Source organism: Eleginops maclovinus, chromosome 11 (assembly GCF_036324505.1).
Source record: "Eleginops maclovinus isolate JMC-PN-2008 ecotype Puerto Natales chromosome 11, JC_Emac_rtc_rv5, whole genome shotgun sequence".
NCBI lineage: Eukaryota > Metazoa > Chordata > Actinopteri > Perciformes > Eleginopidae > Eleginops > Eleginops maclovinus.
In genome coordinates this window covers 6147072-6164555 of record NC_086359.1, presented here as the reverse complement: position 1 = coordinate 6164555, position 17484 = coordinate 6147072, and the positions used below count along the sequence as shown (strand labels likewise).

The 17484-nt window shown below is 40.5% G+C and overlaps 1 protein-coding gene and 1 long non-coding RNA gene across 2 annotated transcripts; one reads left to right on the top strand and one right to left on the bottom strand.

Annotated features, from left to right (window-relative positions):
• Positions 1 to 2628: 2628 nt before the first annotated feature.
• Positions 2629 to 6717, bottom strand: LOC134872467 (uncharacterized). The gene is made up of 3 exons (XR_010166802.1): positions 6212 to 6717; positions 5350 to 5388; positions 2629 to 5256 (listed from the first exon to the last, which is right to left on the bottom strand). It is a non-coding gene; the product is annotated as an uncharacterized LOC134872467 (long non-coding RNA).
• mepcea (methylphosphate capping enzyme a) lies at positions 6333 to 14923 on the top strand. Its single transcript, XM_063895783.1, is given in 6 exon segments — positions 6333 to 6653; positions 7887 to 9440; positions 9443 to 9726; positions 11956 to 12174; positions 12270 to 12393; positions 12553 to 14923. Coding segments are annotated over 5 exon segments (2169 nt in total). The 5' UTR covers positions 6333 to 6653; positions 7887 to 7933; the 3' UTR covers positions 12588 to 14923.
• Positions 14924 to 17484: the final 2561 nt, after the last annotated feature.

Here is a 17484-nt window from a genome sequence, read left to right as displayed (position 1 = left end):
TTTGAAGTCTTATCAAGCTGTTTATATTCTCCCACACAAACATACTATAACCTCTGAACTAGTAAATCCGTTCTAAAGAGGGATTAGGGGATTTAAATTTTAACATTTGTGTGACAAAATCTACGATACATAAATCCATCTTATACTTAAATGATCTTAGACTTTAAAACAGGCAACCGTTTGATATTATAATGCGACACAAACATGAAAAATGACCTGCATAAAGGCCACCATCTCGGCTTTTACAAATCGGCTTATATTTCTTTTGGACAATGTCAGGCGAGTCAGTAAGCATGGTTTATGCTTACAGAGTAATGAGCATCCGTCTTAAATCACAGAACTTAACAACTCTGGTTCTTTATTATTTCAGTGTTCATGCAACATGACAAAACAGGTATATAATTCAGTGCAGTGGGTTTGCAACGGCATCGGCTCTGGTGCTGCTGAGAAGATGCTCAGAGATGCACCTGAATATAAAACAGGGGTGGAGCTGTTAAACACACAGCCTCAGGGGGCTAGAGAGAGGGGTTTGTAAAGGTCACTTATCCTTCAGTTTTTATACAATAGCAACATGAGCGCAACCCCATCAAATGTAGCACTTAAGCGTTGTTTTTTAGCTCTATCCATTACTTTTTGTAATCTTAACACTAGAACATTACGTTGGATCAGTTGTTGAATATTATTTTGCCTAATCGTTACATCAATATCAAACAGCACACATTTTGCATACTGTTTCATCTCACGGAAAATTCTGATTATCCATATTCTCCTTCCCTTTTCTGTGTGTAAAACTCCCTGCTTAAACTCTGTCCTCCATGAAGCCTCAAGCCATGTGTCAATATTAATGAGAGCAGGACAGGAGCACCTACCCCACACGAAAAAAAGTCCTATCCATGACAACAGTGGTCTCGGTACAAGCCCCTCCCTCTGACAGCTGGCTCATTGTGTGCTGTGCTTCTGAAGCGGCCTTGTTTCCCTTTTGCTTCAACAGTTCAATAACTAATCTCAATGCAGCCAGCAGCATGTAGCTCTGGAAATGAGGAGGGTCGGCCCGATGGAAAGTCATAATCTGCTTGTCGTTGTTGTGTCGGTTAACTGGGAGGTTACCCTGTCAGGTCACATGAGGATTGTGACCAGCAAACCATCCATGAAGTCACACCTGTAGGCTACACGTGCCTGGATTAGTATTTCTCCTACTTTCCCTTTACAAAGTTCCCATGATTGTTGTGTCAATAAATGTAATACACTTGATTTTTCTAGTGGACTTTCTTTGCACACGTCTTAGCACACTCTTAACCCAGTAGTTCGAATATTTCCAACATTGGTTTATTTTTCTTCTTTCTGCTGAGTGATTTTCTTTGCAATCAAGTGAGTCATATCAAAGGTTATAGCAGCATGTTTGTAATTATTCTTCCCAAGATTGCAAATGACATTCGGATCATTTTACTCCCCCCGCCCCCCCCCGACCCACAGTAATGAAATTGAGAGAGGGGAGCCATAGTTTGGGTCTCCATCCTTCAGTTCATTCATCCATCTGGCACATCTCAGACACCCAATGATGAGTGAGCTGAGTGGGGACGATGCACATCAAAAATCTACTCCCTTTGGTTCAGTGTATGGAGGGTATACTGAGGATCTGTGACCTTGACAACCGTTTACTGGGTTTTAGCAGAACGGACATAATTCATGTTTAGTGCAGAGGGGATTTTATGATATCACATTTGTGATGTGCTATTTTATTAAAAGCAATAGTATGCCTTTTTATTATTACATTGTTTTAAGTGTGCATGATGATTTAATTGAATTTGGGTTTTTTTAAATCACAGTTTTTTTTTTCCTCATTCCTTTCACTCAGTTCTAATTTGTTATATTAGTATTTAATGTCCAATAATAGCATAAAAATCTGGGTGAGTAAAAATCATAAAATATTTTACACCTATTTTAAATTAAGATCAGATTTTTAATAAGAGTTTAAAAAAGTAAAGTTAGCCTATTTATTTTCAGCCATTTATGTGGTTAGAGTTATCACAGTCTACAGTCTGAAGAGCATGTTGACCTGTCGAGTCATCCCTCAGCGACGGTTACTTACGATGACATCACACATAAAATGTGAACAACACTCACAGCGGAACAAACGGCGGACCCCCCTGATGTTGCTGCACACAGGGCACGCGACGGCCCCCTCCCTCTGTCACATGTAGGCTTATGAACAGCAGGCTCGTGCTCTTGATGGAGGAGCCTTTTGGGCCAAAGGAACCATGTGTACTCACCACTTTCTGCTTGGACACACGCAAACAAAAGGACACGTCTGGAGTGCTTGGGGCCCAGACCCCGAGGAAGGGCAGATGGTGCTCGGGATCGAGGACCACACCGCCATTAACATGAGAAAAGAGAGGGGTAGAGGAGGGGGGGGGACAGGTACCCTCTCTCCTATTTCCCCTTCCTCAGAGATTATAAAGGGGGAGAGTCTGTGGTGCAAATTAAGAACCCAATTAGGAGCAAGCTGTCAGCTCAACAGCAGAGAATATCAAATGTGAGGATCCTGTTTGAAAAAACTGACTCAATTTAACATTTTATTACAAAATAACACATTTGAAAGTTCAATAAATCAAATAAAGTATTGCTGAATGTTTTTGCTTCTGTTCTTTAGCAGGATTGATGCATTTTAGTGTATACATCGTATGGTGGCTCTTTTTTTAATTAAATTAAACCCCTTACGATTAAATGCCAGGAGGTGGTTAAATCAGTAAAATGTTTCTAATCTGCATTCATCTCAAATTGAAGTGGATAAACATACTGGGTGTTTAATAAAAACAAACATCTGGAGCTGCCGTTATTGAACGCTAAAGTAAAAGCAGCAGTAGTGTATTTACACATGTTGGGAATATTTGTGTTAGAAAACAAAATGTTAAGCATCACTTTAAAAATAAAAACTAATACAAAAGATTATCCAAAATATTTTTGGACCTGGTTAAACTATTTCTCAGTTCATCATGAACCCCTGATGATTTAGAGAAAGTCCAAAATTCCAACCTCTAGTATCAATAGAGAAACTGGCTGGCAGTGTATGCATTTCTTTCCACTGGAGGCAACGTTTACCTAAAAACATAAACTCTCCTGTTGCTACAGCTGCAGATGGTTGAGCTGGAGTCTCTCTCTGGGTGGAATGAAGCCAATCTGTTGTTTCGACCCATCAGTCATACCAAACACAATGTGAGGACTTCTCATGATCACACAACAACCAAGAAAGGAATCTATTGCAAAATAAACTGACTTCTTGGGAAAGCTGAGTTGCTTTAGTTACACATTTGCAGCACTGAGGTAATTAAATCATCATTATTGCCACCACAAAGTAAAAGTAAAAAAAAGGAGAAGCAAAGAAAGAGAGAGACAGAAATAAATATTCGGTTTTGTTGCAATTCTGCAGATGATTACGTCCTATGGTGTGCAGCATTTTGTTAAACTCATATTGTGTCTCCCTCTAGTGGCTATGTGGAGGACAACTAGAATTTCCAGGAAAGTGCCAGGTGTTTAAATTTCTCTGTCTTAACAAAAATTAAAATAGACTTTAAGTTTGGACTAACTTATCAGACGTGTACTTGTGGCAGTCCCTCAGTCCTTGTTGTCACTTCACTTGCGCCAAACTTTTTAAGTGGCAAGTCACATTTCCTCCTGAGTTGATAGGGGGGTTATTCAGATCACCTGAAGCAGAGTGTGAGGACTGGTTCGTCATTAAGAATCGAGAGCAGCTTGCAGAATATCCCCTCTTGGCCATTCAGGAGGAGATTGCATCTTTTCTTATCGCTCATTAGAAGAGAGGTAGAGAATAGCACACCTCAGGCTTTCTAGTCCTTTCTTGACTCAATAATTACGTCATTTCAGTTACAATTACAGCTCCTAATGAAACTTCTTTGCCGTTTGACTTTTCTGGTTAAGGGTGATTTGTACACTTTTCCATTATCTGCATTCATACCAATTATCTTTGCTTGACTAACAATAACCTAACACTCGCAGGCTTAATTTTATGTATTGGTTAATTGAATTTGAAAGCCCCTTCATACGCATTTTCCCCATTATCAAAGAGGAGTTTACCAATCACTGAATAGGCTTTGTTTGTTATTAAAGAGGCGTGTTATTAGAATTGGAGAAGCCTTTCTTTAATCAGTACCGTGACATACTTAAGTACATACATCTTTTTAAACCTTCAGTGTAGTCTAAAATCTGATATAAACAAACATTTAATCTAAAGCTGTATTCATCTCAGAATAAAAGTTGTATTCAGGCCCTAACTGAACATGAAATATGGAACATGGCTCCTCTCTACGATTTAATGCTTTTTTAATGTAATATATTGTATGTCCTCCCCTCACACTTTATAGCCATAAATGGTATAAAGCATGGGATGTTGGAGAGGAGTTGCGCACTGCGTTTCACTCTAGTAAACTTGCACTAGACATACTGGTCTGGAAATTGTTGAGTGTGTTTCCACAGAAGGAAATTACATAAATGAACACAACATCCCTAAAATTGCACGTATAAAACATTACATCATGATCATTTGCAGACCTTCAGCAGCTCTCGTAAAAACTTTGTTAGCCTTACAAAGCAACAAAGGATCAGCAAAGTATACCGAGAATATTTGCTATATATATATACCTAAGAATTTAAATCCTAGAGTTAGAATATACTGATATATTTGTTCTATAGAAATGTGATTATTAGAATAGGATCAACAAAGTACTTAGTTTGGACTCCATTGTAAGTAGTAACTCTGCATAAAGCATGAAACATATGTGTATACAATTGTATTTGTTTGTACCGTTAATGATAAAACCTCTCCACCAGGATGTTAACATTCAGATCACGAATCAGATTCAGACAACAGGTGGGTCAAATATAAGCTCTCAGTCACCTGGAGAGTTTGTTTTGGCCTGAGAAGCACTGGCTAATTTGCTGCTTCAAACAAGGACCAATCTGTTTCTTCAACATTGGCCTTTCAGATCAAATACTTTCAAGGGCTGCAATGTTGTGGTGATCGACCACAATTATGTGGAGAAGGACGTGTGAAGAATCGGTCCTGATACTTTATCAAAATCGCCCAAGAGTTCACAACCAGGGCTCTTATTTCAGGCTTAGTCCAGAAACTCGTCAGGGTAGTTATGATAGAATCAGATCTACCTTGAAGTTGACTTTAGAGATGTCATCAACACCAAAGAGCCAACAAATGGTTTGTGGATTGTAGCCATGGTTGTCATACTGTGGTGAACAGAATAACCCATTAGTGTTTGAGCTTTAAACTGGCACATTGCAACACCCACAATGTGTCAATACTACTTTGTGCAACCTTACCTTATGACCTTGGGGTTTAATACACAGTCACTCCTCCATCTGTGAAGAGAGAAGACAAGAGTGTGAAAAATATGAAGATTTAGCCTCCTCTATACAACTGCAATAGACTGTGATCTTTTTCTTTTGTTATGGTTGCATCAAAAGCCCTCTAGACAATTCTGTTTAGGCCTTTATAAATTCTGCACATTAAATAAAATAATAATTAAACTATTCATTAACGACCTTTAATACAGCAGTTGCATTTTAAGAAGCTCAACAATAAGGTGAAGAGGCATAAGAATAAATAAAGTGGCAATATTATTGTATATATAATAATATATAACAAAAAATAGGTGGCAATAAAAAGTGGTAAGTGATAAGACTAGATAAAAAGAGTGACAGTAAGTTAAAGGCACTGCTAAATAGGTTTGAACTTTATTAATGAACACTAGCAACTCTTGTGGAAAATCTGATTAATAATCATGTTCAAACAATCAAATTACTATACGTCAGGAAAAATCAGTATTGTGTAAAACTCTGAGAAGGACTTAGACTACATATCATAGATAAAGTTCTTGCCATATGGTTTTAATTTATTCTAGTGAAAATGTTCCTTTTTGTGAATCATGTTTTAGCCTGAAATGTAAAAACAAACGTGATGTTTATACATATATATATATATGCACAGTAGTAACTAGCCTACATGAGTTCAAAATATATAGAAAAATAAAACAACAACGTTTGTTTGTGATGCTAGGTCTGAACGATTAATCGATAAATCGATCGAACTACAAAGTGTCGTTAATGTTAAGTTTAACCTCTAAGAAAAGTGCTTAACATTCAAACTTACACATGGTTATCTCTGTTTTGCACAATAACTTACCTATTAATCGATAAGCGGCGATATAGTCAGAAGTGGGAGCCCTGCTGTACACCAGCATGAGGATCAGGCTTATTATAATATCCCAGAGAAACGAGCTCTCCTCCCAGCCGCGGATCTCCGCCCCAGTCATCTTGGACTACAGCTCGGAGCCCGGATGCGCCGCCATGCCGACTCTATCAGCGAGTGGAATGATTTATTCACCAACCTGAGCGAAACTAGGCGAGAGGGAGTTCACCGAAGAAGTCGACAGGACAGTTTGGAGGACAGAGGAGGCTTATCCGCGGACAGACTTCCAGGGGGACAGCCTCGCGGTGTGTACTGGCGTGTTCGCGTCGCCTGCCACGGTTGTGTTGATGTAGGGACACTTGGAGCTAGCTGCTAACGTTAGCCTGAGAGAGTGCGCGGCAGTGACAGTCCGGCCGGAGGCGGGGAGTACGGTGAGGTGAGACTGTTACTTTGATTCTCACTACACTGTTGACTGCACGCCATCTGGTAGATAGTGCCACTTTCTTCTATTTCACTCACGATTTCAGGAGGGGGCTCAGGCAGCAGCATATCGAGGTGGGTATTTCACTGTTTGAGTAGTAAGGGCTGTTTGTTCGGAGTAGAGCTGCACGTTTAGTCGACGTTTCAGTCTCCTGGCCCAAGCTAGGAGCTAGCCTGCTAACCAGATAACTGTTCAACACCGGGACTCCTCAACTTTTCAGGTCAGTAACCCCTGCTTAGACACGCTTCACATGTCAGATACCCAATCTGATAATGGCGTAGTCCCAGAAACCCTGTATGGAGACTTTTGTTATTATTGTGACCCGATATAAAATGACAGTGGAAAGTAGAGGGTCACCTGATCTGGAACATCCTCTTCTGTAAAACACATAATGATTGGCCAGAGCTTGCTCTTAAACTGACCCTTATTTTTGACTTTCAGGTCTTTGGACTTAAGTTTTAAGAATTTCCGAAGTATAATGTTGTGGTTTTGTCGATAAGAGTGACTTTATATTGCAGTAAGTGTGTGAATCATAGACTGTATATAAATGTGTGAATATAGCAGTAAGGATGCACCTCATTTTTCACTGTACTTTATCTCACTCAAACACATTTAGTCATATCTCACGGACGCCGCCTTCTATGAATTAGTCAATTAGCTTGTTTCTAATAACTTCATATCATTTTTGTCTGTATGTCAAGACTGGTTTTTAAAATAAATCAATATTTGAATGTGTATTGGGCTCCTCCAGATATCATAAAATACATTGATGAATTGTTTGCACACACACACTCTCTGGGTCTAGGAGGATTAAAGGAGATAGACAGATGCAACAGACATACATTTGCTCATATGCTCTCATTTGCTTTTACACAACAGGCAAATGTAACTGTTACTTTACTAAAATAATATTTACCTTTTTTTATCTTCAGATGATATAAACTACATAACTCTTAATGTTTGGGAAATATATTTTTGCTGTTACAGGCTAAAAAAACAAGTTCTGTATCAAATTAAAAAATCTTAATAATGTAAATATATTTTCAATAAAGGTAAACATCGAGACATGAATATACTATTGTGAATCATATTGCCAAATTAGTTCAAATAATTACAATTACACATTTTTCAAACTTGTTCCTGTCAAATTTAAATTGTTATTTGACAGATGTTTTCTGTGTCTTTCAGATCCAGCAAAAATTCCATGTGTGCATCAGCCCTGAAAACCAAAAGAGATGTCTGTTGATGAGGATACTGTAAAAACGGGCAGTCCACAGGCCAGCTCTACTTCATCTGTGCAGCTCTCAGAATGTAGTGGAGGTTACAGCAACATATCTGTGATGGTGGAGGGTACCGCAGCCACTCCTGATTTTGCAGCTGCTTGTCCAGTCTCAGACACTGAAGCCTCAACAAAACACACCAGCGTGACTGAAGCGCTCTCCCACTCTGACGATGCTGGACAGGGAGCGAGAGGAAATGAGAATAACCTAAATCGCAGGAACAGCTTTCATCATTCCAAACAAACGCAACAAACAAAACTAACAAAGCGCCGCAACACAGCGACCTCTAGTTTCAAGCATCCAACATCTGGCAAGAGGAGACGGAGGGCCAACTCTGAGAGTGACTCCGTCCTGCCTACCAACTTCCTCCTGGGTGGAAACATTTTCGACCCACTGAATCTGAACAGCCTGCTTGATGAGGAGGTCAACAAGGCCCTCAATGCAGAGACACCCAAATCTTCCCCGCTGCCTCCTAAGAGTAGAGATCCCGTGGAGATCCTTATCCCCAGAGACATCACAGATCCTCTGAACCTGAACAGCGGGATAGCAGACAGCAGCTTTTTGGTGTCCTCCTTCAGGGGTGGTGGCAGGAAGAGACACCGCAACAGACACCATGGAGGAGGAGGAGTTGGAGGTGTTGGAGCTGCTAGTGGGGTTTCCACCACACAGATCAACCCCTCGGAATCAGGAAAAAGTGAGGTTAAAACGGCCACCTCAGCCCCCCTTCCAGGTATGTTAGCCTCGGGTTCTGCACATGATGTCTCCAAAGAGTCCAACAGTTTCTCCAGTGTCCCCGAGGATTCACATGAGCAGTCAGCTGACAACTCCGCCAGCTGCAAGGAAGAGGTGACATCTGTATCTTTAGAGGATTGCACATCCGTCGTATCAGGGGCACCACACCAGCAGACAAGCAGGCGCAAACGTAGGCGCAACTCTGGCAAAATTGAGCCCCCTGTGACTCATTCTACCCCCCTTGGAAAGTCAGGATCTGGAGACAGGAGTTGTGGTAGCTTCCATACACCAAGAAGTGGGGCAAAAACGGGGCCAGGAGGTCGCCAGCACCATCAGCCTCACAACCAGGCGAAGGAGCAACAAAGGAAGAAGTTCCAGTATGGGAACTACAACAAGTATTATGGCTACCGCAACCCAGGTGCTAGTGAAGACACGCGGATACGGGTGCTTCGTCCAGAGTGGTTTGAAGGTAAAGAGGTTCTGGATTTGGGTTGCAACTCAGGCCATCTAACACTCTATGTTGCCAAAATGCTAAGACCTGCCCGAATATTGGGTGTGGACATTGACAGTGGACTGGTACATGCAGCCCGTAAGAACATCAGACATTATCTGTCTGAAGTGCAGACCCAAGAGGCCAGGCATGCAATGCAGGAGAAAAAGAGCACTAAGCAGGAGGAGAGGAATGGGAAAGAGATTCTCACAGGCTCGGAGAAGAAGCACAATAAAGCCGAGGCAGGGAGGAAAACGGGAAGCCAGTGAAAGGACAAAGTGGCCCTGCAGAGGCTGCAAATGACAATGACTCCTGTCGCACAGATGAGCCAGGGACCCAGAGGCAGGAAGGCAAAACAGAGGAAATGGACCAGGAAGATTGTGATCCACCCCCCGCTGATTCCTCAGTGAGTTGCTCTTTTCCTGTGTCCCTGCGGATCACCAGGGGGCCCATTGCTGCACCTCCTCTGACCGAATCATCCACCACCCGGCCCGGAGAGTTCCCCTCAAATGTGTCCTTTGTCAAGGTGAGTCACATGGGAACATTTTAGCATGTTGGGAGTTTAGATGAAGGTCAAATTAACATCCAGTATTTCAAATTAAGGCACTGCTCGCGTTATGTCTGCAGCATGATGTGAAAAAGCTGTCCCTAATCCATTCAAAATATCTTCAAACACACTTCATGAGGAGAGAGGCTGCATGTTGGACCTGATGATAAGGGACTTGCCTCTAGATTATGGTTGGCATTGTCACGGCACATTATAGCATGCATATGTCACCACGTAGCTTTTCTGAACACAGTGTTTATTAACCTACCAGATTTAATACATTAATATTAAAAGTGAGTGAACATGTATGATTGTTCTTACAGATTATTAGATTCTCTTTTTATTATTCTTTAGGCCTCGAGAGGTAAGTAAATAAGAAACAGCCTTGTTGGAATGTTTCAGCAACTTTGGGAGTTTAGTATTTTTTGTGAATAAACGCAAACTTCAACAAAGTATTTACATTTTAAAGACAGTTTGTGTTCTTGTTTACCAAAAGCTACTCTCCTCCCAGTCAGCAGGAAACAGGTTCCCCCCCCCCCCTCTTTTCGTTTAGCAGTTGTGTTACTCATAATCTTTTATAGTTGGATCGTTTGATAACGAAGCATCTGCCTGACATAGTTTGTCTGAGTCACTTCAGTAAGACGGAGTATTGAGGGAATTATTTACCCCTGGAGTGCACTTGTGTTTTTGTGCGTGTTGCACAGCTTATTGTGAGGCTCACTATTCCCTGAAGCTGCCGGTGATTTTTGAGATCTGAAAGCAGGATAGAAGAAGCAGACTGTGCTTCTTACCTATTTCTAATGGCATCGGCATACCGGTGCTTCCCTTGTTGGAGAATGTGACCAATGTTAGCTTTTCTCCTTTAAAAATAAGGTTTCTCATTAAATCTGTTATTGTTCTAATCAAGCCTTCTTCACTCGGCTGGCCTTTTGCCGGAGAGGCTTTGTGTAGGCAGTAACATGAATTGGATAGATGCAGAAACCGTGGTGTTTCTGAATGAAATCGATAAGTGCCTCCTCCCTGCTACGAGGCATTAGAGATAATGGCAGTGCGGCAGCACAGAGCATATCCTGGAAAATGAGTGGAAAGCCTCAAGACGAGCCCCTGAGCCCCCTCATCCCGTACAATAGGATGGATTTGAGAGAGACATGTTAGGCTGTCTAGTATTCGTTTGATAAATATTCCAAGTTGAGAGCACTGTGGGGAAGTATAGTTTAATTAAAACAGCAGGTGTTAGGATTCTCATCAATTCCAAAGGTATTAAAAAAGGTTATTTCAGTGACAGGGAGTGAAGAATATCTCAGCCCTGTAAACAATTCTTGGATGTGTGATTAACCAAATCCCAGCTATTAGAAGTATTCTGATAATCAAGTTTCTAGAACTGTGTTGTCTTCTGTTGAAATGGTGATCCAGATCAAATAACACCCTCCTTCTGTTTCCCATCAACTCTTTTATTCTGTGCTGTTGTTCTTATTCTAGTGGAGAAATGGGAGCCAGCTGAAGTCTGGCGATTTTACTTGATAAATGACTTGAAGGGACAAAGCAATTATTAAAACAAATCCTTTTCTGGGCCTCTCCGCACACAAGCGTTCATATTAATCTAGCACCATTTGTGAGTCAAATGGTTTCGCTGAACAGCAGTTAAATGAGTTGATTATACTCCCTCCAAAGCTGTTGTGTTTGTTTATGCCTATATTAGAAGATCACTCTTCATCTTAATGAGGGAGTCACAGCAACACTTTAAAATAACCATCATTAATAAACTTAAATGAGGTTAATAGTCATTTTACTGTTGAGAAATTACCAAATGATAATGAGGGTTACTTATAATTATCAAAGCTATTGTTTATTGTATTGTTTTCCAAAGTTTTTATTCCTTATGCAATGAAATAAGGACCTCATAATTCACATGGCCTATTGTATCATAGCTGATAAGAGAGGATAACAATTGCATTCAGATTACTTTGGTACACTTTTCTTGCCCAGAAAATCGTTTTTTATGCTGTATTATTTGTTAATAATTACCAAAGGATGAGTAAAGCTTAAAATATCTGGAACGGTCATCAGACAGAAGGCCTATAAACCAGTTATTAACCTTTGAGTTGACCTACATATTCGTAGCTGTGGACATACCCCTAAGGTGTATTTCATTACCACCACAAAACAGTTTAACCAGGGCCGTGTTTTCTCCCCTCTTCTCTCCTTCAGGCCAATTACGTACTGGAGAACGACAATCTTCTCTTGACTCAGCGGCCAGAGTACGACGTGGTCATGTGCCTGAGCGTTACCAAATGGGTTCACCTGAACTGGGGGGACGAGGGACTCAAGCGGTTCTTCAAGAGAGTGTACAGACACCTCCGTCCGGGAGGCAAGTTCATCCTGGAGCCACAGCCCTGGGAGTCCTACGTGAGGAGGAAGAAGCTGACGGTGAGAAGCCCAGATGAATACCTGGGATATACCAAATCCACTTACTGAAGTAAAACTTTGGCTGACTTTTTTTTGTCCCCTCTCTCACTCGACAGGATAGCATCAACAAGAATTTTCTGAACATCCGCCTGAGACCTGACCAGTTCTCATCATACCTTACATCAGAGGTGGGCTTCACCAGATCTGAGTTCCTTGGGGCCCCCAAGTGTTCAATAAGAGGTAATTCACTAATTTGACTACAGGGATCAAACCAATAAACCTCTGATCGGTAAACGACCATTTTCCCCCCTGAGCCAAAGCCGACCCTGCAATAATAATGCTTATCATTTTCTCTTAATGGAGCTTTAATTTAATTGTATTTTTTTTTTCCTGCAACAGGTTTTCAGAGGCCGATCTTCTTGTTTCACAAATGACCGCTCCTGCCTTGAATATCATTGAATGTGAGCAGCCTAAGCCACCACCAATGCATACCAGCCAGTCAGCCAGCTTCCCTGGACTGCAAGGAATCGTCTGAATCCTTTACAGACACTCCTGCTTTTTACGTGATGAAGATGAAATTTGAGAAAGGACCAAGACTCAAAGTAACATTCTTAAGGAGCCGTCGAGGCAAGGCACCCAATCTGAACAGAATACTCCAGGACAACAAAAGTGAACTTAACTACCTGGAGACAAACATCATCAATTGTCCAGACTGTGGGAGAGGTGCTCTGAGTGCTATCATGCTCCAGTTTGATGCACGGCTATAATGTGTTTGAAAGTCTTTGGCCTTTTTTAAAATCTTTTTTTTCATCATCTGTGCCACCACCTCATCATACATTATACAAATTAGGGTTGGGCGATAGAGTAGACATTTCCAGTTGGCCACCGTTACAAATTTAACTGCCATTTGATGCTGTATTCAACATATTTGCTCCATGTGAACAAATGTGGTACAACAGCAGCACACCACTGGATTCAGAAGCCATTACACTGACATGGTGTTTCCTTATAAAGCCACGCTTGAGTGCAGGTAATGTGTTTATGCCGTGCAGACTATCAGTGAAGGAAGCACCATATTGCTGGCTCTTCTGCAGCGACTGATGCCATAGAAATGTGCTTTTTAGTACATCATGTTTACATCATTGAATCCTCTTTGGGCGGACATGCAAAGATTTTTGGTGCATTAAAAACAGCCTGATAAATTCCCTCAGCGCTAGATTCAGTCTAAAGTTGATGTACTGTATTTGTCTCATCTTCCAACCCTAATATCAAGCTTTTGCCGTTTTTTGCAAATTAGGTCTTAGAGCTGAATACATTCATTTTGTAACAGAGCTGTGAAAAGTCCACATTTTGAAAAGGACTATATGAAAAGCTCCTAAGTTGCACAAACCTAAGGCACTATGATGCGAGAAGTGGCTCGTCTTGGTGATAAAGACAACAATGCACAATGAGAGAGGTGCGTTTGAAACAGCCAAAACATCCAGTAAGATAGTGAGTGCTTACCCAGTTCCAAAATATTTTCTTTAGGGACAGTCGTTTCTTTTAAAAATGTCATGATTTATTACCGTCATCGATTAGGTTCTGTCGTTATAACATGGAGACAGTTCAGTTTCAGTAGGTCTGCTCACACTGAAGAGTTTTGGCTGTTTTGAATGTAAACTTTCTCCACACTGTCAGGCCTGTGTCATGTAGACCTGAGAGTTTGCACCCTTTACGAAGCAGCATTTGGTCATGCTCCATCCTAATGGCAGGGGGCACATTTGAGCTGTAATGACACCCAGGTGCTGGCTTCGCTCAAGATAATTCAGCAGAGACCACAAGGTCTGTTTTCATTGATCTGTAGCATGCAGTGCTCTATTTTTGTTTATTGACCGTTAAGCCATAAGCCCTACCTTTTCTCCGTGTTGTTTACCACGTCTATACTGACCGAGTGCTTAACCAAGTGTAAAATATAAGGCAGAGGGTCTTCTACAGCGTCTTCAACACTGTAGAAATCCAATAGACGCATTGTTTCATCATCACTAATGGACAGGCGTTAATTCAGACAGCATCAGAATCAATTTCCAGCTCTACAGTTATCTTCTTGGAACAAAAATTGACATTTGTAGAACAATTATTACTTCAAAGAATCAAATATAATCCACAGGAACTTTTTTTTACCAAATTGAGATATTAATATGCTGTTTGTATTGAAGCACTGCCAATATATTTTATGGGTCTTTCGCTCTTGAATTTTACAAAATATGCCATCACTGTCTCGGGCTTTGGCCTAATGAGGAGACTTATTAGTTTCAAGTAGCCGGTCTTTGTGATTGTATCTCTACTGGTGTGCACTGAACACCGCTCATCTACAACCCTTGATTCACAGTGGCTGAAAAAAATCTTCCTCTTTTTTAAATTTTTTTTTTTTTTAACTGGATTAATTTCCAATTTATTAGGAGATGATTGAGAAGATGGATGATGTGTTTCTATTTTAGTAAGTGATCAATATAAATATGTTTGCAAATTTTGTTTTATTGTCAATATTAAGTTCATATCTGCTTTTGTCAATTTCCAGTGGATTTGTTTTTCTTGTGTTTTCAAATATTTGCTGGCAATTTTTTGTGATTGAGTCAGAGTTTTTGTCCTGAAACAGACGGCTAATCCAGCTCTGTAACATCATAATGAATATGTACATTGCTAAGTTCTGATGTGTTCGCTTTGTTCTGTCCTGGCAGGCACATGGATTGTTAGATTGGCTCTTTATTTTTTTATAAACGGTTTGAAAGCACTGCTGTTGTCAATGCGATATCTTTGCTCTTTTCACACATTATACACATTTAGAAGCTCTTCAAAAGTTGTGGAACAAGGATTGACCTCAAGACACAACAAGAAATGACTCCTTTTCCCTAAGCTAAGACCATTGAGTTACTGTAAATGTAAGTGTTGATTTGATTACTAACAAGCAATTCTGAATTTAATGTAAAAGATGCACCTAGCTGTCTCAGCAGCACTAAAATCCTCCTTCCCATGGGAAATTACACTAATATGACTCGAGGAAATTAAACTAGTTTAGCACATTTTTGCAGTTAAAGTTGATGTTTTAAAGTTATGCAACTCCTTACCACTGTGCTGTCTCTCAAATGTTTTTAAAGCAGCGCTGATTAACGACACAAACGGTGAGCAGTGGCTGTGGTCTGCCCATAGGTGTTCTTATTGAGGTGATCATCACGGCCTGTAAAGGAAGCAGCGCATTAAAGATAAACCTTGAAACGGGTCAGATTAATTGATGCATGGAAGATAACAAACGGATGGATGCATTCCTCGTTGAAAAGTGAATTAAAAGACCGCAAAGAGCCACAAAACAGGTAACAAAATTAGCAAACAGACACAAAATGATGACTGTAATTAGCTGAAAAACAATGATTCTCTTTTAATCTTTCCAGCTTGTTCCCATGAGCCAAAGAGCTTTGTCTCACAATCTTCCCTTGGAATAATTGACATCGGAGAGATCATTTTGCCATAACCGATTAACGTATGTGCCTTCTTGTATAAAAGGGAGCTGCTATTTCATGCTGTTTATGTCTTAAGTCTCCATGGTAATCATCAAACACAAAGACCAACAGTTCAAAGTTTGTTTGGAACAGGGTGTGGAAACAGTCGAAAAAAACCTCTGCTTCCTAATACAAGCCAAATCAACAAAATCTCAATGATAGCGTTTATTGCGGGGCTGTTATCGTGGATTGCACAATATTGCACAGGTGTTACTTCTGTTGGGTGATAAAATGGCATTTGTAAGTTTGTATACTTTTGTCCTTGTGTTTGTTTGAAATACTTCATAAATCATTTGAAATGTGCTATTCTTAAACCAAGAGTGTCGGAACACAATCCTTGCTTGTTTACAGATTTACACATTACATCTTTATTTAAAATGACTGTAGAGGAGCAAAAGTAAGGAGCAAAAAATCAAACATGAAGTTTAATTGCAGTGCTCCATTCATGGTTATAAAAGTAAAGGGCTTATGACATCATCCCCTTGTATAACAGCACTTAAAAGAATGAAGAATATACTCTGCTTTGATTCCGCAAAAGTTAAACTGTAGACAAAATGTCAAGCACTAATTCAAATGAAATCCAAGTATTGCTCGTCACATTGGTAGATAGATTATAGTGGTGGTGGCTGCAGCATAAGAGATGGCCCTCAATGGCAGGGGGAAGGAGGTCAACACAGAGGGGAAAGATCAATGGTGCCTAAAACATTAGAAAAAATGTAACCTCCATTAGCTTGTCAACAAGAATTGCAAAGCCAAAGACAACAGTATTAGTAGGAGTAGTATTGGGACCCGTCGGATTTTGGGAATGACTAGTTGTTTGTTTTTCTACACTCCCCGGCCAAAAAAAAGGTCACAAGCCTGTGGGGGGCAGTGCTATGATCTGGGGTTGCTGCAGTTGGTCTGGTCTAGGTTCAGCAACGTTATGTGCCCAAAGAATGAGGTCAGCTGACTACCTGAATATACTGAAGGACCAGGTTATTCCATCAAAGGATTTTTCTTCCCTGATGGCACGGACATGTTCCAAGATGACAATGCCAGGATCCATCGGGCTCAAATTGTGAAAGGGAGCATGAGACATCATGTTCACACATGGATTGGCCCCCACAGAGTCCAGACCTGAACCCGATTGAGTATCTTTGGGATGTGCTGGAGACGACTTTGCGCAGTGGTCTAAATCTCCCGTCATCAATACAAGATCTTGGGGAAAAATTAATGCAAGACAGAAATAAATGTTGTGCCATTGCAGAAGCTTGTGGAAACGATGCCACAGAGAATGCGTGCTGTGATCAAAGCTAAAGGCGGTCCAACGAATATTAGAGTGTGTGACCTTTTTTTTGGCCAGGCTGTGTAGATGAGGGTTTGTAAAACCTTTTTGGGGTCAGACTCTAAACTTCTAAACTTAAGTCTTAGGAATGACTCTTATAACCAAAGCAGAAAAACAAAGGCATTTGGATATGGTATGTTAGCAATGCTGAAGTTAATTGAGCCTATATGATTAGATTGTCATACAGTTTGTCAAAAACATATTGACATTTGCCTAACAGTATAAACATTATTGTTATTTGCATTCTTAAAGTGCCTGGGATTCTGTGTTAGAGTAGCAACCCTCATGTTTTTAGATTTGAAAATTTGTTTTTTAAGATGAAGTCTCAGAAAACGGCATTGGTTCTCTGTCGGAAACATATACTGAACAGCTGACCATATGTAAAGCGCCTAACATTGTCGAAATATAGTGCACGACGAACTGGACTTGATTATTTCTTTGCTAAAATAACATAAGCTGCTGCCCCCGTAAATA